The 20,651-nt window shown below is 44.2% G+C and overlaps 4 protein-coding genes across 10 annotated transcripts; all 4 read right to left on the bottom strand.

Moving 5' to 3' along the window:
• Window positions 1–181: 181 nt before the first annotated feature.
• LOC118503730 (histone H4) lies at window positions 182–671 on the bottom strand. The gene has a single exon (XM_036037343.1). It carries the CDS (start codon window positions 591–593, stop codon window positions 282–284), a length of 312 nt encoding a protein of 103 aa, XP_035893236.1. The 5' UTR covers window positions 594–671; the 3' UTR covers window positions 182–281.
• Window positions 672–1,372: 701 nt separating this feature from the next.
• LOC118503722 (solute carrier family 26 member 10-like) lies at window positions 1,373–8,344 on the bottom strand. Its single transcript, XM_036037323.1, has 7 exons — window positions 8,150–8,344; window positions 4,393–5,177; window positions 3,732–4,030; window positions 3,488–3,592; window positions 3,209–3,350; window positions 2,186–2,790; window positions 1,373–2,123 (listed from the first exon to the last, which is right to left on the bottom strand). The coding sequence occupies exons 2-7, from the start codon at window positions 4,862–4,864 to the stop codon at window positions 1,665–1,667; spliced, it is 2,082 nt and encodes a 693-aa protein (XP_035893216.1). The 5' UTR covers window positions 4,865–5,177; window positions 8,150–8,344; the 3' UTR covers window positions 1,373–1,664.
• Window positions 8,345–9,638: 1,294 nt separating this feature from the next.
• LOC118503727 (cell wall protein DAN4-like) lies at window positions 9,639–14,147 on the bottom strand. Of its 4 annotated transcripts, none has more exons than XM_036037337.1 (4): window positions 14,021–14,147; window positions 13,522–13,699; window positions 12,329–12,415; window positions 9,639–11,851 (listed from the first exon to the last, which is right to left on the bottom strand). In XM_036037337.1, the coding sequence occupies exons 2-4, from the start codon at window positions 13,604–13,606 to the stop codon at window positions 11,442–11,444; spliced, it is 582 nt and encodes a 193-aa protein (XP_035893230.1). In that variant the 5' UTR covers window positions 13,607–13,699; window positions 14,021–14,147; the 3' UTR covers window positions 9,639–11,441. The 4 variants fall into 4 exon arrangements, with proteins under 4 accessions (XP_035893230.1, XP_035893232.1, XP_035893231.1 ...); XM_036037339.1 differs by having other exon boundaries at window positions 12,329–12,412; XM_036037338.1 differs by having other exon boundaries at window positions 14,015–14,137.
• Window positions 14,148–14,481: 334 nt separating this feature from the next.
• On the bottom strand, window positions 14,482–16,425 carry LOC118503725 (zinc finger C4H2 domain-containing protein). 4 transcript variants are annotated; one of them, XM_036037332.1, is made up of 5 exons: window positions 16,037–16,425; window positions 15,783–15,954; window positions 15,524–15,702; window positions 15,162–15,434; window positions 14,482–14,971 (listed from the first exon to the last, which is right to left on the bottom strand). In XM_036037332.1, exons 1-5 carry the CDS (start codon window positions 16,093–16,095, stop codon window positions 14,839–14,841), a joined length of 816 nt encoding a protein of 271 aa, XP_035893225.1. In that variant the 5' UTR covers window positions 16,096–16,425; the 3' UTR covers window positions 14,482–14,838. The 4 variants fall into 4 exon arrangements, with proteins under 4 accessions (XP_035893225.1, XP_035893226.1, XP_035893227.1 ...); XM_036037333.1 differs by having other exon boundaries at window positions 14,482–14,974; window positions 15,186–15,434; XM_036037334.1 differs by having other exon boundaries at window positions 15,186–15,434.
• Between the last annotated feature and the right edge of the window lie 4,226 nt (window positions 16,426–20,651).

Below are 20,651 nucleotides of genomic sequence, written 5' to 3'. Positions count from 1 at the left end.
CAAGCGTCATGATGCCAGCCGCCATCTTGGGACGCAATTCGCAATAAAATTGCAACTTCCCAAGGCTCAGAAAATTTCACCACTACTCCCCCTTCGCCGCTGCTGTGTTCCAATCGAAAAAGGCCCAAATTGAGTGTCGGAAAAGCGGAAGATGCGACAATTTCTTTACTCGAATACGATCTGTGGCCCTGAAAAGGGCCGTTTTGATTTCCAAGACGAGATATGATCCATGGTGTCTTCGATAGACCGGTCGGTGTCGGGTGGCGGTCGTAGCGAGGTGCTTAACCTCCGAAACCGTACAGCGTACGGCCCTGGCGCTTCAGAGCGTACACCACATCCATCGCCGTCACGGTCTTGCGCTTGGCGTGCTCGGTGTAGGTGACGGCGTCGCGGATCACGTTCTCCAGGAACACCTTCAGCACACCGCGCGTCTCCTCGTAGATCAGGCCGGAAATACGCTTCACTCCACCGCGACGAGCCAGACGACGGATGGCGGGCTTGGTAATACCCTGGATGTTATCACGCAACACCTTACGGTGACGCTTTGCTCCTCCCTTTCCGAGACCCTTGCCTCCCTTACCGCGACCAGTCATTTTGCTTCAGAAACTACTTACTTTCACACTTTCCAACGACAGCGACGATGCGCAATGCTTGCTTCTTCACACACGAATAACGCTGTCGACAGGCTGGGGCCTACTTTTATAACCACCGGTCGACGCGCGCGCTGTCATGTTGGCAGCAATGATGGCAGGTGTTTACATCGCTACGTTCATCGCTTGGAACGTTTCTGCCGCCAAAAGTTGGCGTTACAACAGTGGATTTTTTGTAAACAAATCCGTTGAACAATTTGTTTTAGCAGTTTTGGTGCAAAATATGCATTAATTAGCACAGAAAGACTTTGCTTAGTGTGGGAATAATTTACCGTTTATTTATTTTACGATTTAATATCAAATATTCGTGCTACAATGGCATTAAAAGCACAGAAAAATGCGTGTGGTGTTTAGCACCGGGGGTCACATTATCATTCTTTATTGCAAATTTTATGCTTAAAAGGGTATAGTTTTCTATGTTCTTCATAAATGAACCCAAGTTTTACAATACATGCCAGAAAACATTCATGTAACATCGGGAAATTGTAAGCTTCGTAGTTGGATCTTACTTATTTGCTCTCAACTGAACATTTATATAGTACGGAACAAGATTATACATTTTTGGAGAGGTTGGCGCTCCATACAATAAATCCCTTTATTTACAACAAAAAAAATACCGACATTGCCGTGTATACCGGCTCCCAGAAGCTAAGTAAACAAAAATCAATATCGCACAACAGCAAAATCGTCATCAATGAATAGAAAATCAACAGAGGTAACGATACTTGTACTGCATTAAAATATATATTATGGAACAGGTAAAGAAAACGCATTCTACATCTAGATGATGCTATTTATCACTATCTCCTATTTTCTATCTCTGTATACAGAACCTGCGTTTGCCGAGGAAAACCGAAATCTAACGCTATGGAAAAATACTTTGCACTAACATCGGGCAGTAATTGTTAAGTACCGATGGCTTGCTTAACAGTCGAACGATTGCCTACCCGTGTGGCAATCTACAACATGGCACGTAGAGAAGGATACCGAAGGATTCGGCCATCCGGCGAAACGCTACACAATGCCGGTAGCTGCGGAAACGACGCTTCCACCAATCGAACCATTTCCCACGTATTCCCGCGCATACTGTACAGCGTCATGGACGGAGGTAAGCACCCGGCAGTACGGTTTATCGATGTCCCCGATTAATCCGCACTTTTGCATAACCTCAAAGACTGGCGGCTGGCAACCGGCCAGGACGGTCCGTATGTCCAGCACTTCGAATTCGCGCACCATCGCCTTAAACGTTCCGATGGCGGACGGATCGATGGAGCTGAGTGAGGTAAAGTCAAGAACGAGTACCCGGCATGCCTGCTCCGCGCTAGGCTTCCAGTCCGGATCCTTCCGTCGTTTAATCTCCTCGGTAAGATTGATGCCAAGCGTTTCACAGACCGTTGTTTTGAAGGCGGCGCGGGAAGCGAAATTAAGTGCTCCACAGTAGCGGAATATCTTTACGCCGGCGTGTTGAATCAGCTGAAACAACGGAAAACATTAAGTTGTTTGCTAGAAGCGTGCATTGCCGGATGTTTCCTTACCCCGTCGTAACGCTTCACATCCAAGTAAATGTCCGTGTTGGGCACATTCCCAAGCAGGCAGGTGTACGGTTTGAGCGCGCGGAAGAAAATGCAGCAAACGCTTAGCACGATGCCCACCAGCAGCCCGATATCAATCGCAAACAGCACAACGGAAAGGAACGTCAGTATCCATACCATCCCGTCGATCCAGCTCTGGCGCCAGAAGCTTTTTAGCTGCGTCACCTGCATCAGCAATCCCTTGAGCGATACCACGATAATGCCGGACAGTACGCAGCGTGGCAGCGGTTCGAAGAACGGTCCTACCCACAGCAGCACGATCGCTAGCAAACCGCAGGAAATGACGGACGCGATCTGGGTGCGTCCGCCGACCGAGTACTGGATGGAGGACCGGGACAGCGAGGCAGCGAACGGGAAGCAGGAGAAGAACGAACCTAGCACGTTGCCGGTGCCCATCGCAAACAGTTCCTGATTGAAACCGATCTCGTAGTTTTCCTTCTTGGCAAAGATGAGGGCCATCGAGACGGATACGGTGTAGCCGACCATCGCGACGGGGAAGCTGTCGATCAGTATCGAGGGCATCAGGCTGAAATCTGGCAATGTTGGGGCTGGCAATGAGGATACAATTTCAACCATTTCAATAAACAAACTGATTATTTGGTAGGCAAAAAAAGGCGAATAATGAAACAGGGAAATATGGCGGAAACAAGATTATTCAAATTGTAGCACGGCACCAGATGGAGGTGAAGAATAATAAGCCAATTGTGTAAAAAAAAAAAACCAGCAAACATCCATGCATACAACACCTGACGAAACGAACCATTTATGCGCTCCAGTTATTTTCATTTGATAAGGAATGGTAGAATAATTTCATCTATTCATTTTCAGGGCCACCACAGAGTTCATGGTGACGGCAGCTTTCAACTAGTAACGGTTATCATTAAATCCATCGTCAGCATCAACAATGCGGATTTCGATAAACAGAACTAACTTTGTAACGTTCATAATTCTCCCATAGACACTTACCGGGTAATCCTGTCGGGATGGTTCCGATGGTTTTGATGCTGTACTTCTCTTGAAAATGAAGGTACCGTGACAGCAATGTGCCGGCAATGACCGTAATCAGCTCGATCGGTATCGGAATGACACTGCGCTTGGCGACCTTCGGCTGGAACCGGAACCAACAGGCACACAGTGTTGTGTAAAACGGTTCGTTAATTAAATTCGCAAGAAGATACAATAACAACATTACTATGAACCGGTGAGGAGAACCAATCGTCACGTGGATCACCTCCTTCGCCTTACCTTCAGGATCTCGTTGTTAAACACCAGCACGATGATGGTGATGGCCGAGATGATGATTGCCGCCCAGTTAACGTTCACAATTTGCTTGAAGATTTCGATGTACGTCTGCGGATGAGAATAGTACGTACGGTAAACATCATTAGGTTTTGCAAGCGTTTGAAGGTAAGCGAGATTTGCTGTACACCAAAACGAGGCCAAGTTTATCTGTCCAGAACATTCGCACAGGTTTGCCGCACTCACGTACCTTAATAATTTCGAACATACTGCCCACGGACGGTAGCGTGAGTCCTAGCAGGTCCTTGATCTGGGACGTCACCACGTGAATTGCTGCCCCGGTAGTAAAACCGGAAACGAGCGTGTCGGACAGCAGGAAGGATATAACGCCGAGCCGGCAGACGCACATGATGAGCTGCATTATGCCTACGACGAAGCAAACGGCCGTTGCCACGTCCAGCGCGGTGCGTGGTGGTTCTCCCGGTTCGCTGGTGCCGGTGTAAGCGAGTACGGTTTTACCGACCATAATAGAAACTACGGCAAACGTTCCTGAAATTGGAATCGTTAGGATAGGGTTATCGTAGCTTGAAGTATTTATTCAAATATTTGTCCATTTTTCTTTGGCACTACCACCTCAAGAAATCTAGTTCTAAAAGACCTTGTTCCATTAATTCAATTACACGAGGTCCGGTTCGGATTTAAATTTAATAACGGCCGCCACTACCAATAGGATACCGAAACTATCTTAGAGTAACGTTATTCGACTTTCATTATTTGAGCTGACATTCACTACAACAACTACACCTTAATACACTTTTAAATCACTTTACATAAAAGAATTCATATAGTATTGCACACTGATTTACCACCACCAATCTCACTCTTTCCTTTCCTTCCGACGACAGACTTACCCATCGAATTGTGGCGTGAGGTACCGAACAAAAAATACACCAGCACCGGAAAGAACGCCATATAGATGCCGACGATCGGTGGCACGTTGGCCAACAGCGCGTATCCGATACCCTGCGGTATGTGCATCACAGCCACCGTACACCCACTAATCAAGTCGCGCACCAAATCCTTGCTCCACGAGTACTCCGGCAACCAGGTTGTCAGCGGAAAGACGGTACTGCAGCACGTCTTTGCATCCATCCGCCGTACGCTGGCCACCAGCTCCCGATGCAGTGCCCGTTTCGGTTTCCGATATTGATACGCATCGTTTAGCTGGTGCTGCTGGTACATCGGATGGGACACGGTAGCGATCGGCGGCAGTGCGCCATCACGTGCCGCCACCGTTTCCGAGCTCGTTTGTTCTTCGTTCAGCTCCTGGTAGAAGGTAGGATTGACAATACCACTCTCATGCCCTTCCGAATCGAGCTTCATTTTCGTACGCTGATAGTGCGCGAAGCAACACCTTCCTTCCGACCAGACGGCACTAGCAAGACTGGCGCGGGCTCGATCGAAACCACGCGCGGCTACTCTACGACAGGTTTGCGCCACACAGTGCGAACACGCGAGGGTAGCAGAAGCACCAGGGGAGGGGGTGAAGATCTATCTTGCCGAGAACTTGAACCCGATCGTAACGGTCCTCGCGGTAGTGTCCCCGGTGAAGGTTGGCTGCTTCACATCAGGCTCTGGCGCTTGCTGGTGACTGGAAGCTGCGTTCCGACTTATCTATTTCTAGGTCCCCCTGAGGCTGGATCGAGAGAAGAGATTAGAGACCGCTGGTGAGTACTATCACCAATTGGGTAAAGGGATGGCTATCGGTAGACAAACAAAATACGTTTCACCCATGGCCCTGTCCACGTTTGTTACCGTAAGACTTAGATATAATATATGAGCCATTTCGCAAGGTGGAAAGTGGGAATGTAATCAGCGGGCGAAAGAGTTGTATTTTGCTTTAGTCACACGTTCAGTTGTTGACCGGAAACTGGGAGTACAACGTCCTCACATCACCACTGTAGTGGCTTCAAATTATTGACCTAACCGAAGCATCGAATATTTTGTTGGCCTGTTCTCGATCTTGCTGTGGTATTTGGTGGCCTGTACCCAACTGTACACAGGCACAAGAGCGTGAGTAGGCAGAAATATTTGGCACAAGAAGGGCAGGAACCGAAAACATGTCTGTGACCGTTGAATGGCACCTTCGCCCCAGAACGGACCACCAGACCGGGGGAGGTGTACGGGTCGGCAAGAGTCGACCATTTTTGCGTTTTGGGAAACAAGTTTCCTGAGGAGCGCGCAGTTCAGTTGGCCTTCGCGCGAAACTGGAGCCCTGCTGGGTTGGTAGCAATTTTAATCCTACCTGTAAAGGTCTCACGTGAGTATTGAAGTGAAAGCAGCATACGGCTTTGTGGATTTGCATTACCGCGCAGACGGTACTTTAGGGTTAAATAAACAGCACCGTACGATCGGTATATTGAGCAGCACAGGCGTTGGACGGATCGCTTCATCTAATCAGTGGTGAGGGTCTTTCTTATCACAACTCCTCGTCCGTATGACGTTGATTGCTCCAAATCAATACACGCGCGAGATGCTGCTGCATAATGAAAAAACGCTCAACCTGAGAGTGTGGACAACTATCTGATTTCTGGCTCAAAAATTAAAGTCAAGGTAAAGTGCTCTTATTTTGACGCACAAAATGCACCAAATGCTCCTCAGATTTCAACCGTTCACACGGTGTCAAACGTCGGTCCTATCGCGATATGGGGGAAATTGTTCACATATTGAAGATATTGTAGAACGTCTTTCGTTATCCCATCAAGAAACTTTCCTACCGTGCATTGTTTCTACCCCTCGTAGGTGGTTGTTTGGTATGTTATCAGCATCACGCTGGGCCATGCTAATCGTGTGAGATGTCATATGAAAATGACGAAATTTCGCTACCCAACAACACCACAGATAAGACAATGTACATCCAGCAAAGCAAACAGACCTTTCGTTGGTGGTTTACCCAACGGAAGCTATTTCTGGCGGTAGCCTATATTGGGTGACTAGCCGGATCGGACTAGCCTGGAGTATCTTGTCTAGCCGTGTCTCGTCCGGTAGAGATACTGCACCTCGCATGGCCGGAATTGGAGACACTGTTTGTGTTTTGCGGACGCTATTTGCTTTTCCACTGTCCTGAATGGTTCTATTTCTGTACCGAGGGGTTCCAAATCACTTTTTTTAGTGCCCCAATAGTGTTGTCCCCCATTTAACTCATTCATGGCAGCTTCCGACAGTGGCTTATCACGGTTAAGGAACTGGAATGGTGCAGAGATTAAACTTTAATTTGATCCTCGTATCCCGGATATCGTTCTGGTGTTATTGTTTGAGAATTAATTTATGATGTTTGTAAGCTATAAATAATTATAAAATTTCTTGTATGCTCTCCCTAAAGATTATGGGTGACAAGAAGACATGTAACTAATCTTTTCTAATGTAACTAATCCGAAGAAACCGCATCTCATCATCAAAAAAAATTAAATTTTGTTTAAATTTGTCGATTGTCAAAGCTCTCGATCAGCGTGTTCTTTGCGATGGCCTAGTTTTGCATACGTAAGTATAAATCACGCAAGGAACCACGTTGCGCAAACATTTCGGGCTCCTGTTCAAAACAGCTGCGACTTAACAGAACAGCGCCCACCGTGAGGGGACCTTAGATCTGTTGTGTTTTTGCATCGATTGAACCGATCGGGGTGTACTTGTGTCCAGAGGATGGGATAAAACAAATTATTGCGAGGTAAAAAAAAAAACAAATGTTTTAACGAAGAATATGGAATTCCGCATATTGATCGTGACGTTAATGCGGAGAATGGCATAACTGACCGGAGTAACAAACTAATTTGAAGATTTTTATGCAAACCTGTTTTCTTCGCTTGGTACACAGTGTAACATTTCTTTTTTATGGTGTTGTTATTGTCTGCCCGGCGGGGCGTGTGGGACGTTGAAGTGAACACGAGAATCGAAGCGTGTTTAAAGAAAACGATGCAAAACAAGAATTAATCACTTGTTTGGGGGGTTGCTTCATCCCCCGAATTCGGCTGTTTCACATTCACAACTGTTCTTCGATAGACCGGATTGGGTTGGGGTGGTATTCTTTTGTCAAAGATTTCCAATAACCCCCAGTGGTGGGTCAAGACATTTTGAGGCCCCATAGCAGAATGGCAGTTGAGGCCTCTTATAGTGATATTAGAGGGAAACAACCGGATTTCCTTCGCCGTAAAAGCCCCCATAACCGACGAGGCCCCGAGCAGGCGCTTCTTCCGTTCCTAGGTTGATCCGCCACCAATAGCCCCTAGAAACCTAGACGAGGTTGGGCTGGTACACAGAAGTGTAGACAAGATTTTTTTCTTTGGCGTTCTGCCTTTGCGAGAATCAATCACGCGATTTTTGCTTTTGAATCCAACAAACCACCAACTCTAATTAGGAGTACTTTAGAACTTAGAGCACTTGGAGGTAAAATTTACTATTTCAAAACATAATTCACTAACGATGATGAATGATTGCTTGCGAGAAATTGGGATCTTCTTATATCCCAACTGAACAAACAGTGGATGTACTTTGTGTATCGGCATCAGTATCGTAGAACGCCAAGCTAATGAACGAACAAGATATTCCGAGCGTGGAACAGTCGAGTGTACGCACCATATGCGTCGTCACGAACCGTGACGATGCTTTACTTACGATTTCGAGCTTTACGCCACAGTCCTTCACTTTACACGTACACAGCACTAGAACTGTCTAAAGTGCTTTGTTGAGGTGTTTTTTCGTCACTTTTCACACCAGTAAAACTGACTTCTCCAATTAATGCGCCCTATAACCTTTTCAAACGATCGTTAACGACACTCCAATGTTCGAATCGTTTCACCCTCTGGAGATGGAGACTTTGGACTGATCCCAGACGTCTCGCCAGAACCGAATCACTGCTGTGACACATCACACAGCCCAGAACGAGAAACAGCACACAATATACTTAGCATAATGATCGTTGTGTTTGCAACCTCATTTCGATGGTGGTACGATCGGGTCTGCTGCTTATCATCGGCACGCTTTCCATCGACGTTTCCCGTTCACGTGAGTTCGATTGGTTGCTGCTACTCTGGTCCGAATGACACTACTTTTTTTAATCCAGATTTCGTATGGGTATCGGTAAAAAAAATTTAGTGAGGTACTAAGATTCTCTTTATAAGGCTATTAAAAATAGAATAGAGCAGGGTATCGGTTAGGGTGTATAAAACATAGAATCCGAAATATTTTGCCAACAACGCCTATCTTGTTCAATCTATGTAGCGGAGATCGCCGCAATCTTTTACGCCTTATTGATCAACATCAAGCGCTTGTCCTCCAGACTAGGGATGGGCGCTCCGGTTCGGAATCACGATTCCGATCCGATCCAGTATATAAATGAGTCCGATCCGAAAGAATGATTTCGACCAGTTCCGGAATCGTTTTTGATTCCGGACTCGTTTTTGATACCGCGCTCCCGATTCCCGTTCTGCTGCAAATGTAGGTCGTTATCTACTCTCTTCTTTGCCATTGCCAGGCGGTTGCTTGGTGGTCCTCTTCTTTCCTTCCGGACTCGACTCCGGGCAGATCCGATCCGGCAAAATGGTCGGATCTGTCCATCCCTACTCCAGACGAAAATTTTATCTTAAGCGCTGTCGAAGCACTAGAATCTGTGAATGCTATTAAGAGCCCAGACTACTTCTTGAAAGAAATTCTAAAGGTCTTAAGATCCTTGTTTAATTTTTTTTCCCGAATGTCGCTTGTTAGGTTGCCCGCTCCAAAAGAGTCGCTTTTTGGTAGGCTTATCATAACTCACGAGCACATGTGTGCCCCACAGTCTCTCTGCATCGGCTCGATAGCAGAGTGTCGGTGGGACACAGATGAGCTTGGGAAGTTTTTATATTCGATCACTCCCCAACTGTCCTTCAAGCCATAGTTCCATGGAATCTCATAGGATCGTAGGTTCATTCGTATGATGTCTAGGCTTAGGTCTAACCATTTCGCATTGGGCGCGTAGCTCCAGCGTTGTCGACTCCAAAGCATGTGGCTACGGTCTCGGATTCCACGATATAGCTCATCTTCACTGGTCTTGTCTGGAGTACGAAGCTGCTCGACGCTCCTTTTATGGTAAAACTATGATTTTTTAATGAGTTCTAAGAATTCTTAACTAATCCGTTCGCTGTTACGGAAAAGGAAACTTTATTTTTAGGATCTTTACGTTGTAAATATCTTACACAACTTCTGAAAGTGGCCATTTCACATTGTCTTTTTGTTGTCATTCGTCAGCAGAATGGACATTAGGAAAGCTTTGCTATTTCTGACAGTTAGATTTTCTGTGTAAATGCAACATAACAAACTGAAAATTGCGAGCCGATTTTTGTTACAAATCTAAAGCTTTCCATCGCACTTCTTGGGACTTTCTGTCCTTATTTTGAAGTTTGCTTGCTTGAAAAAAGACACACACTGAACGCAAGAATGGACACAGCTGAACGGATTTCGAGCGGGATCGCGATCGCATTTCACTCCCGGATGTGTGTGCCGGCCTTAAAAAGCTGGGAATATTCCTTCATCCCCTCCCCCCTTGCACAACGCGTACCATGGGGTGTAGTTCTACTTAAGAGCACTTTCGTCATTCGAGAGTCACAATTTTGTTTCGCTGTCATAACCCGGTGTTCCGGTTACATTTACGCAAGTACACTGTTTTTTCCCTTTTCTCCTTCAATCTCTCTCGCTACAAGCAGGTGCGATATTTCGATGTCTCAGCCTTTTCTTTTTATTTCATACGATGTTCCTTTTTTTACATTAACAATTTAGCTTATTTATCTCGCACCATCCATCAACATCGGCAGAACAACGGAGTGTAGGTAGGTAATGTAATTAATAGACATGATGTGTGTGTGTGTGCACGCGATTTCGATACTCTCCCTATACCCCTTTTATAATGCTGCGCCAATGGGATATTTTCTTGTTGATTTCATCGACCTATTATTCGCGTTGCTGGATGTGCCAGAATACCACCGTGCAGGATTGTGGTAGTGGCCGGGAATTATCGTATAAAGGGTGAGTTTTAAAGTAGTGTGTAAATTATGCATAATACAAGTAGCTGATAGAGTTTTGGTATAAAAATTTGGATCGGAACGCAGGCTAAACGTGTGAGTGTTACGTGCATATGCTTTTGAATTCATTTTTTTTTTTGTTGCTAAAGTTCCTTCTTTTAGTAAACAATGAGCAATAAACATTACGCAGAAAGTAGGTGTATTCCACAAACGTATCGCATTTTTAAGGAATAATTAAGAGAATTAAGAGAAAACAAAAGCTTTTGTTATCCGTTTCTTTGAAGGGCCACCCGCATACTGATTCGGGCAACTGGATTTAAATGCATCATCACGTACTGGGGTGCTTTAGCGAAGACACCAGCACAGCGATGTACGGATTTTTACTGATAAACTCCCCTGATCGACGACTACTACTGGCACTTTGGTAATATATATGTTATGAAAAAAGTAGTTCGTGTACGTTCGTGCGGAACATTGATTATACTACTACTATTACTCGGAAAAGAAATTTTTGATTATGTCTTAGCAAATGAAACCAATAAAAAAAGGATATTTCATGTGCCCCACCGGTTTAGACCTATAGCATTAATGGCATCAAAAGGTAAGAATAGGAACGGACAAAAAAGAATACAAAAACATACCGCAGAACGACTACCAGGGCCAATATATAGATATATATACTACACCAACCGAGTTTCGATATAATCGAACTATTAGATCGTAAAATAATAGCTTCCTGATCCTGTTGTTTTCCAATGTACCACCCCCATTAGTTTCAGTTTTTGGACGGTGGGAAGGACTGATTATAAAACGGACAAAGAAAAAAATGGTAAAAAGTAACGGAAAAGAACAAAAAATAAAGATCATGAATCACTGGCGAATCACAGCGGTGATCACCAACCCCGTGCGTTTTTTTACAGGGTACGGTAGTTGCGGGGATCATTGATGTTTGCCTGGTTCATGTGCGTTTTGTAGAATTTGTACAGCACCAGAGAGATGGCCAGCGACCCGTAGGCCAGGATCATACCGCCAACGAAGGAGTAAGCATCGAACCGGTTACAATGTGGCGCCGGGGTCGGCGGTGCGGCAGTTGTAGGAGTTTCAGTCGATGACGTCGTTGGAGCGGGGGTTGGCGTAGTGGGCTTCTCTGTGGTAGAGGTGGTACTGGTGGTGGAAGGCGTAGTAGGAGGTGTCACGGTCGTGCTGGTAGTAGTCGTCTCTGGTGTAGTGGAGGTGGTGGTGGTGGTGGTAGAAGATGTTGTTTCCGTGGTAGTGGCTGGAGTGGTGCTAGTGGATGTTGTTGGCACCGTCGTATTTTTGTCATCTAAAACAAAACAAAACCGAACGCGTGTTAGCATATCTTTCCAATTATACACGATAAAATGTTAGCGATATCAGTTATCAAAAGGATTTACTCTTAATCTTGTCTATTTCTATTCTACATGATAAGAAGCAGTCACACGATGGCTTAACGATAGGGATAACTGCACGGCAAAGGAGATGGCAATGTCATACCAATTTAAATGGTAAAGCATTTATACATTGTTAATTATTGGAACAAATAATACGTCTTGGTAAGTTGCGATTATCATCATCACACAATGCACTAACACGTGCACATCGTAAGGTTTCGGTTGCTGAATACCAATGGGAAAAGTAAATTTTTATCACAAAATTCTGCGAACTACGATTTCAAGGTCAGGTCAGGGTTTCTCTACAGACCTAAGCGATACGTCGCCATTCGTACGTCGGAGTGGAGGGAAATCCCGTACGCGTCACTCCTTTTTTGTAACAAACTTACCAGGGGGAGCCTGTGTGGTTGATGGCAGGCTTTGTGTCGTTCCTTCCTGCGTAATGGTCGTATCGATTTTGGGAGCATCATCAACTGCTGCAAAAGAAAAACCCAATAAAATGAACAGAGTTCATATCAATTAAATTGTTTTCCATAAGTGACCAAATGTCAACCCTTCTGCGTGCCAATACACTAATATAAAAACCGGCTTAAAACAATATCAAACAAATGAAACCCCCTTTTTTCGTACGTTCAACACCACGACCACGAATGAAGAACTATCGCGTGCAATATTGTTTATTTATTCACGCCGTAACGATGCAAAATGAAGCAAAACGCAATTTCTGCCAGCGTAAGGTGTTTTTTTTTCTGCAGCACACAAAGCCTACTTGTGCTGCTGCTGCTGCTGCTGTTTGTGTGGAGTTCGGTCAGCTAATCCCACATCTCATCATATCATCTGCTGTCCGCTTGGCAACAGTTGGAAGCAACATTATAAGCACGTTGTATATGGTGTGTGTGCTCAGACAAACGTTCGCGTAAAATGCTGACGGGATGCATTCGTCGCTGCATTTGTGTACGCTGAGAAAACCCCATTCCCACCCACTCACCACCCGGCACGCTTGCTCTTATCGCGCACACACAACTATTGTGGACTTCCTTCCTATCCTCCTACTACTACTGCTACTTGACACATAATCCAGCGCATAGCGAGACCGTGACGCGAAGGAAAGGAGCAATCGCCAAAAAACAACGCTCGCCTTTTACCCGCATTCACTCAGCTTGCTTGAACGCAATGTGAGATGTGCGCTAGTGTGTACGTGCAATGCAAAACCAGTGTGTGGAGAGGAATGGCAGACAGCGAAAAAAAAACTCATGGCAAGGCGCCTATGGCCTGCAACAGGCGCGCATTGAGAGAGCTGCTGGTGATGATGAATCATACCACCATTCATCAATACATTGAAAATTAGATTAACCTCTTTTCTTTTGTGAAACTACTTGAGCGAAAATATGCGACGCGCGACTTCCTTCCGCGAGAATATGCGACGCGCGACTTGCGCTGCTGACCTCACGCGGCACACCGTGAGAGATAATCTGCACGAAATGCATAAAATGCAAACGGCCGGTTGTAATTTGCTTTTCTCTAGATGCAGTCTCCCTTCTTTGGGTTTCCCCTGCCACGGTTAACCCGTTACATTGCTTACCTGACGTTGCGGGCACTGCGTTCACCGTGAGCAGCGCAATCATCGCCACCAGCAGTGCACCTTTTACGTATTTCGGGGAAATCATTTTCACGGCCTATCTACCCGGTTTCTTTGGCTGGTACACGATTCTATCGTACTTCCGCGCAACTGAGTCTCCGAGAACACGCAAATGCTGCTCCTGCGAAAGCGAAATATGAAACGGTTTAGTAAAGTTGGCACCCGATTTGCGAAGTTCGCGATCCTTCTGCACGTTCGAGATAGGGGATTGGATAAATACACCGCTTCCTTCACGCACCCCCCCACGTAACACCTTTCATACACAGGGAAAGGGAACAAAATTGCACGACGCACCGTAGCAAGCAATGGCGGGTGGGCAGTGGGAACTATGATGATGCGATCGGCAATAATTAGCAAAGGAAGGGCGAAAACTGTTCGATAACGTTCTTCCAGACCATGCGGTCAATTTGTTTCAAATATTTTCATTGAAACCTACACTTGCCTGTTGGTTTTTTACCCGGAATTAGGGAAAAGCACCGAACGATTTCGTACACACGACCGAACCGATTCACTTTGGACGAGCTAATGATGATGACAATGGCAGGTTGTCCGTCTAGAACGATTTGACGTTTCAAGCGCACCGACTGACAGTTGGGGTATCAGTCCGATGGGTGATGGAAGTAATGCAATAAAAAAGCGGCAGTTAATTTTTAAAAAGCATCATTTGTTTGAAATTAGATTTTTTCTTTAATTTTTCGATATAATTCAAGTGGTTTGATATCTTAAAAACGCTACACAAATAATGTTGTATTGCTTCATCTGATCACAACTGTCAACCCATCTAAAACACCATGAAACAACTGGCCATGTTTGCTTCCGCGATGAACCATCCGTTTGTCTCCTTCACTCATGTTTGCCCAGCAATTAGCTGCTTAGTTTCATTCTCCAGAAAAAAAATACTGCTTTGTTTACGATGAAGAAAATTATTTATTAGCGAATTTTTTTTCTCTGATAATTGAAACTTAATGCTACGACTTTACTTTTTAAAATGATTGAGATTTCGATTTTGTGGCCAATCGGTGTCACAAAATCACTAAACTCTCTATACTTGCCTACATAAAATGGTATGTAATCATACCTGTTTTTTCTTATCATTCTACGAAAAAATGCAAAATATTCTTACAAACCTATGCCGGGGCAATAGTTAGCAGGCTGCACACGTACCGTACGAAACGAAACCATAACTTGCAGTAAATACTTATACATCGAGTGTCGGAAGATGATGTAGCTCTGGAAGAGGTTTCCCTCCGGCGTGCCCAGTTAATGGTCCTTCTTTTTCGGTTTCTTAGGGTTACGCGAACGGCTTTTAGCTTTGCAAAGCGGACAGATCGGTGCATTGCGATGGATTTGCTGATGGCACGAAAGACACGACTTCATCGGAGGCGGCTGCTGTCTGCTGAAAAAGGGGAAATTGGAAGAAAAAGGAAAGAGAAGCTCTCACTATATGACAAACATGTGATCGGAAATGCGGCACCAACTAACGGAAGCAATAAACCCGAGGACCATCCATGCTCGATAAAGCGAACATAAATCGGTAAAGCATAGCGATACAAATGAAATAACAAAACCGAACGAAAAATCACCTTAAATTCACATTGAAATCAGACCTGAATGTCGGATGACCGATGCCAATCGTAGACGGTGCCTGTTGCAGTCGGTTCGTGGGCAGTTCCGGTGGTTTGTTGATGCGCATCGCGACCGGCGGTGGTGGAAGAAAGCCGGGCGGCGCCGAGGGTGGCAGAGATGTGGCGGGCGCATCGGGTGGAAGCGGATGATGGGCGGATAACGGCGGCCGGGAGAATGTAGCGGAAGGCGTTGACATTGGTTTGTTGGTGGCGTAATAGTTCTGGAAACGGCTAAAATTGCACGCGAAAATCATATTAAATTATGCTTTCGGTAGAATTGCTTCAAAATTACACGTTCTTGCATGTGTGTGTGTACATACTCTGGGGAAATGGTAGTTCCTTCCTCTTCGTGCAGTTCCGGCAGTCTTTCGAGACCCAAATAATCACGACGCATAGAATCTACCTCGGTTTTCAGTGGCACGTATTCTTCATGGATTCGATTCGCCATATTAATGGACCGGATACGATTTTCCTCCGCCTGCTTGATGACGGTTTCCATCTGGAAGTAGGAGACAATCGATCACATTCAATTCCTGCCAATTGTCAAGGCCTACTATGCTCGTAGCACACTTTACTTACAGCATTGATATCGGCATGAATCTGGCGAAGCTCCTCCACATGGCTCATCTTTTCCTGCATGAGCAGCTCCAGCTCGCGCCGATACTCGGACAGACATTTTTCTTCCGCATCTCCATTCTCGACCTCGCGGATAATTTTCAGCTTCAGCTTTTCGAGCTGCAGTGTTTTTGAGCTGCAAAGAATAAAACAAATCGCATTGTACATTGAATTTACAATTTTAAACCGGGATGCCAAGGCGGATGGGCAACACATACCGAATGTCTTTCATCGCCTCGAGCTTTGCGTAAATCGTTCTTTCATCAACAGCACTCATTTCTCTGATCCCGTGCGTATGGCAAGCCGCTTTTATAGAAGGTTTTGATTTTTTCTAAGCTAATTGCACTTTTCCACCTCACTTTCTTTTCAACACCACTCCATGCACGCACGACCGGGGATCTAGAAGTAACTAATGCTTTCCCAATTCAAATCATACTTCACTCGTGGAAAAAGATGCTTTGATGCTGATGGAAAATGGCCGATCAATCTTTGCATCTCTTCCTGTGCTTCTGCCTTCTCTACCACGCACCGCAATATACCTTCCTCGTAGCCTTTTTTCCCTACCGTAGCACTACATCACGCACACACTGACGTTACGCTCAATGGCGACGCGATTACGAGCTCACCCGGCAAACAATTCGGGTCAGTTTGTAGGTGAGGGGTATGTAGAAATCGTGCGAAAATGGGTGAAACTCGTGGGGGGGCAATCTCGCTCGGGCGAACTAGCCGTTTTGCTCGTTGCAGCGCATGCGCTGTGCTGTCTTTGAATGTGTGCGTGCGTAAAAGCGAGCGAAACGCCGCTGTGTCAAAAAATGTGTAAACAAACTCAGTTGGAGTTCAGAAAGTAAACATGCGCAAACCGCTTGATTATGTGCAAAAATTCGTGAAATAATCTAAATATTCTTTATTTTGAACAGATCTTACTTATTACCGATATGTGCAGTGCCGTGGAAAAACAAAAATTGCTTCAAAAAAGCTGTGTGTGTGGCTGATACTCCAGCATCTTCCCAATATGTGTGTAAACAACGCCAAGAGTATTACTGTTTTGTGATCATCATATTTCATTCGAATTGCACATTACCGGGCAGAAAAAGGTAACGTATTGTTTTCCATACTACCGTGTTCATAGCAACGCCTACTGTTATTTCATTTGCGCTAATATTACACCTTGTTTAACCTATTTTTTTCCTACCTCCACCCATAGCTTCAAGCAACCAATTTTGTTTCGGCTGTCTTCTTTCTTGCACGGCTAGGTCAACATATATTATACATATCGAAGAGGTAAGATTAAACAACTCATATCTATGTATATACGCGTTACTAGCTGTTGCTAACATTTGTTGTTGTAGAACTTTCCTTCTACCTACCATAATGTCAATTGGTAAGGAGGGAAACATGTACCTAAATCATGTACCTAAATTACACAACAAATAAATGTAAACAATTCTTCATCCGATACCTACGATAGCATATACCAAATTCTACTATTCTATTCGTTGGTCGTTGGTTATATACATATGCAAATGTCGTTTTCGTGTTCATTCGGTTCGAGTTATCGCTACAATCGGTGTCTTTATCTGCGCGCGTGACAGTGTTACAAACTTCCTGAGTGAAAAAAATAGTGAACAAGTGTGTAGAGAATTTGTTCTAGCTTTGCGTTAACTATCAAGCAACTTACATACGTTTGCGATTAAGTGACGCAAATTGCTTACATTTCTCAAGTGCATTCCTTGTAGTAGTGTTCGAAGTGTAACAATGTCGGTCAAAAGAATGCGTCGAACCGGCCAAACCAGCAAGATTATCAAAGCTAATAACGCTAAACTAGAGGCAGAATTATTTGGCGAGAGCAGTTCATTCGGTGCTAACATCATTCCTGCAGCAACCACGTATGAAGGTAAGAACAAGATTGACTACATGAAAGCATATTTAATTGCAATATTAATATCCATCTTTTGCATTCCAGATCCGGAACCAATTAGCCATCATTCGTCATAGCCGATAAGCTCATCCAAATACGCGTTAGAGCTATCATCGCAGATTCACCAGCGCGTGCGTTCATAAAAGGTAAGTTAGAGAAGCATTTACATAATGTAATTTTCGCATAACTAGCACAGTATATTAATTATCTTTTTTCTTTTAGGTGTTGCATACTTCAATCATAAACATGGGTGCCAAAAATGTACAGTAGAAGGAAAACATCACAGTGCGGCACGTGTTTCCTATTTTCTGGATATCGACGTAGTGGAGTAACATTGCATGTAAATTATAATATGCGTCTATATCCATGTACTCAAGGTAATTGGTTTTTAACTAAGGATTTATATATTGCTAAATATTGTAAGGCAGAAAAAATAGGATCAACGATTAACATTTATGGGACAGCATTTAACAAAATGACAGAAACTCATACATTCTTTTGTTCGCCTATGATGAAAGACATATATGAGGCAAATACAAGCGACCTTACCATAGAATCGATAGTTTTTTCATCAACAGATATCAAGTGTAAATTAGTAGCTATTAAAACGGACGACACGAACTATGTATTTGTACCTCTCATACAGACATTAGTTGAATGAATAACTGTAATATTTTGAATTATCAATTGTTATGTTATAATAAAAAGTAATATTGTAATTGTTTTCGAAAAAATAAATAATAATCACATATAATCTGGTGTATATTACATTGTATTTGCGGCAATCAGTATACTGATGAACCTTTCAATATTAAATATTTACTTTTATCACATACATAATTGACTTAGTTGTTTACGTGATTGTTTCAGGTTTTAGTCAGTGTTTAATTTATCACAGCTTGTGTTACTTTCGTATCACATTTTTTGTCATAATTTTATATGACAGCAGTCTTTCACGTGGCCGGATCGAACAACGTATCCCATTTGGATCGTTTTGCTATACGCAGGACGCAGCTACGAATAAAATTAAGATAGTCAGAATTAAATATATACACTACTTAAACCTATGTTTGGTAAATATGAAAAAGGCAATACGACCGTTCTAATTAAAAAAAAAAACAAAAATTAAAACGTTAAGAGACTACAAAAGGAAATATAAAAACTAAATAAAACTTAAACTAAATAATAACTTAAATATAAATTTACATAGTGCGTCTTGTGCGACTGAAAGTTTTTCTAATGCCTTGCATTGCTACTCTTTTAGGAGCATATGCAAGCTTTTTTTTTATGTACATTTCTACGAAGTTTATATCTACTTCTACGCCCATGTGGTTTGTGGCTACATTTTTTAAAAATTGCATAGTATGTACATAGTTTTTGAAGGCTATTTTTCTTCCACCCGATCCGAGCCAGCTACACTTGGCTAAAAATTGTTTGTCGAACATTATATCCAACACTTCATGCAGTCGGCTTTTCGCGTTTTGGCTGGATAATTCAGCATCCGCACGCTGTATGAAGGTGTAAAACAAATTTTCATCTGTAAGATGCTCTTCAAACCTGTCCAGTGACTCTTCGTTGCTTATATATTGTATCGGGATGGTTTGAGCATTGCGTCGCACGCCTTTCATCGGGTGTATTGTGGCCGAAATTTCATTCACTATCGCAGCCGTTTGGGCGGTTCGGGCATCCAGTTTTAATAATAAACAGTGTGAACAAAAATCGTGCCCAGGACAAGTTGTTTTTGCTTGAACTAACTCTGTGTTCTTATTTACATTAATAGATACCGTGGACGGATGAATGCTGCTTGCTGACGACTGCTCTTCTTGAAATGTTGATCCCGGTGATGATGAAACACACGGTTCCGGTGTCATGCTTGGTGACGGCTGACGGAATCCTTGATGCACGACAGTCGTTTTTGCCGGTCGCGCAACGTCATGCGCGCATGAACCAGCAGCTGAAGCAACAGACGATTTCGGCGTCACACTTGTGGTCGCTAGTGGAACAACACGCACGGAACTAGCAGGCACAAGAATCATCCCACGTATCGCTTTCGTTGAGGGCTGCGATCCTCGCTTTTGTGCCATCGATCCTGCCGGACGCGTAGCGATATCCACGGAACCAGCATTGAGAGCAGTAGAAGATTCCGACGTCGCAGACGATCCTGCCGGCCGCGGAATGACACGCATGGAACCTGCAGCGGGAACAAATGCCGGTGCCGGCGTCGCACTAGTGGACGGCTGCGATCCTCGCTTTTGTTCCACCGATCCTGCCGGTCGCGTAGCGATATCCATGGAACCAGCATCGGGGGCAAAAGACGGTTCCGGCGTCGGTCTTGATGACGTTCGCGGTCCAAAAACACGGACAATTGCCCCTGTGGAGCATAATACAGCCGAAGGCAGTTGTTGCAGTGCAAAAAGGCACCCTTTCTTTGGTGGTTCCGACATTATATTTTGGCTGAAATAATCAATCGTTTTATTATTTTTTATGTAAGTATGATAATAATTTGATTCATTGTCATGCACTTAATCTTACTTACTTTTATTTATTTATTTTCCAGGTGAAACTGCTGAGTCGAATTTGAATGCTGCTTTGCGCCTTGAAATCTGAATGTTTATGTTTTCAGCTGTGACTTTGAATAAAGGGTAACAATCACACGCACAATGCCACATTCATGCTAGATGACACGCACACACTGAAAGAAATCGCGGCGAAACAGCCAAGGGGCGAAATGGAAGAAATGGGCGAAAAGCTGTCGAAATTTGAAAATCGTCATAAAACGCGTCTAAGTGATGGCTTTTATGACGGATTTTTGCTTCGGGATTTTTCCCCCATTTCGCTCGATTTCTACATACCCCTGGCCTTCAGTCGTGCTAGCCGGGCATTCATGCACACACACACTATCAAAATCGTCTGTT

This window comes from Anopheles stephensi, chromosome 2, assembly GCF_013141755.1.
Source record: "Anopheles stephensi strain Indian chromosome 2, UCI_ANSTEP_V1.0, whole genome shotgun sequence".
Taxonomy (NCBI): domain Eukaryota; kingdom Metazoa; phylum Arthropoda; class Insecta; order Diptera; family Culicidae; genus Anopheles; species Anopheles stephensi.
The sequence above is the reverse complement of the archived record's forward strand: the minus strand, read 5'-3'. Positions and strand labels throughout refer to the sequence as shown.

Bases quoted from the DNA above. Each gene is read 5' to 3' on its own strand.
- LOC118503725 (XM_036037331.1), bottom strand. From the start codon at position 16,095: ATGAGTGCTGTTGATGAAAGAACGATTTACGCAAAGCTCGAGGCGATG. The intron at 15,703-15,782 runs GTAAGTAAAGTG...TCCTACTTCCAG, and splicing joins TTCATGCCGATATCAATGCT to ATGGAAACCGTCATCAAGCA. The intron at 15,435-15,523 runs GTATGTACACAC...GTGCAATTTTAG, and splicing joins GGAACTACCATTTCCCCAGA to CCGTTTCCAGAACTATTACG.
- LOC118503722 (XM_036037323.1), bottom strand. From the start codon at position 4,864: ATGAAGCTCGATTCGGAAGGGCATGAGAGTGGTATTGTCAATCCTACC. The intron at 4,031-4,392 runs GTAAGTCTGTCG...TTCCAATTTCAG, and splicing joins CTCACGCCACAATTCGATGG to GAACGTTTGCCGTAGTTTCT. The intron at 2,124-2,185 runs GTAAGGAAACAT...CCGTTGTTTCAG, and splicing joins ATGTGAAGCGTTACGACGGG to CTGATTCAACACGCCGGCGT.
- LOC118503730 (XM_036037343.1), bottom strand. From the start codon at position 593: ATGACTGGTCGCGGTAAGGGAGGCAAGGGTCTCGGAAAGGGAGGAGCA.
- LOC118503727 (XM_036037337.1), bottom strand. From the start codon at position 13,606: ATGATTTCCCCGAAATACGTAAAAGGTGCACTGCTGGTGGCGATGATT. The intron at 12,416-13,521 runs GTAAGCAATGTA...TTTCTTTTGCAG, and splicing joins CGCAGTGCCCGCAACGTCAG to CAGTTGATGATGCTCCCAAA. The intron at 11,852-12,328 runs GTAAGTTTGTTA...GTTTTGTTTTAG, and splicing joins AACCACACAGGCTCCCCCTG to ATGACAAAAATACGACGGTG.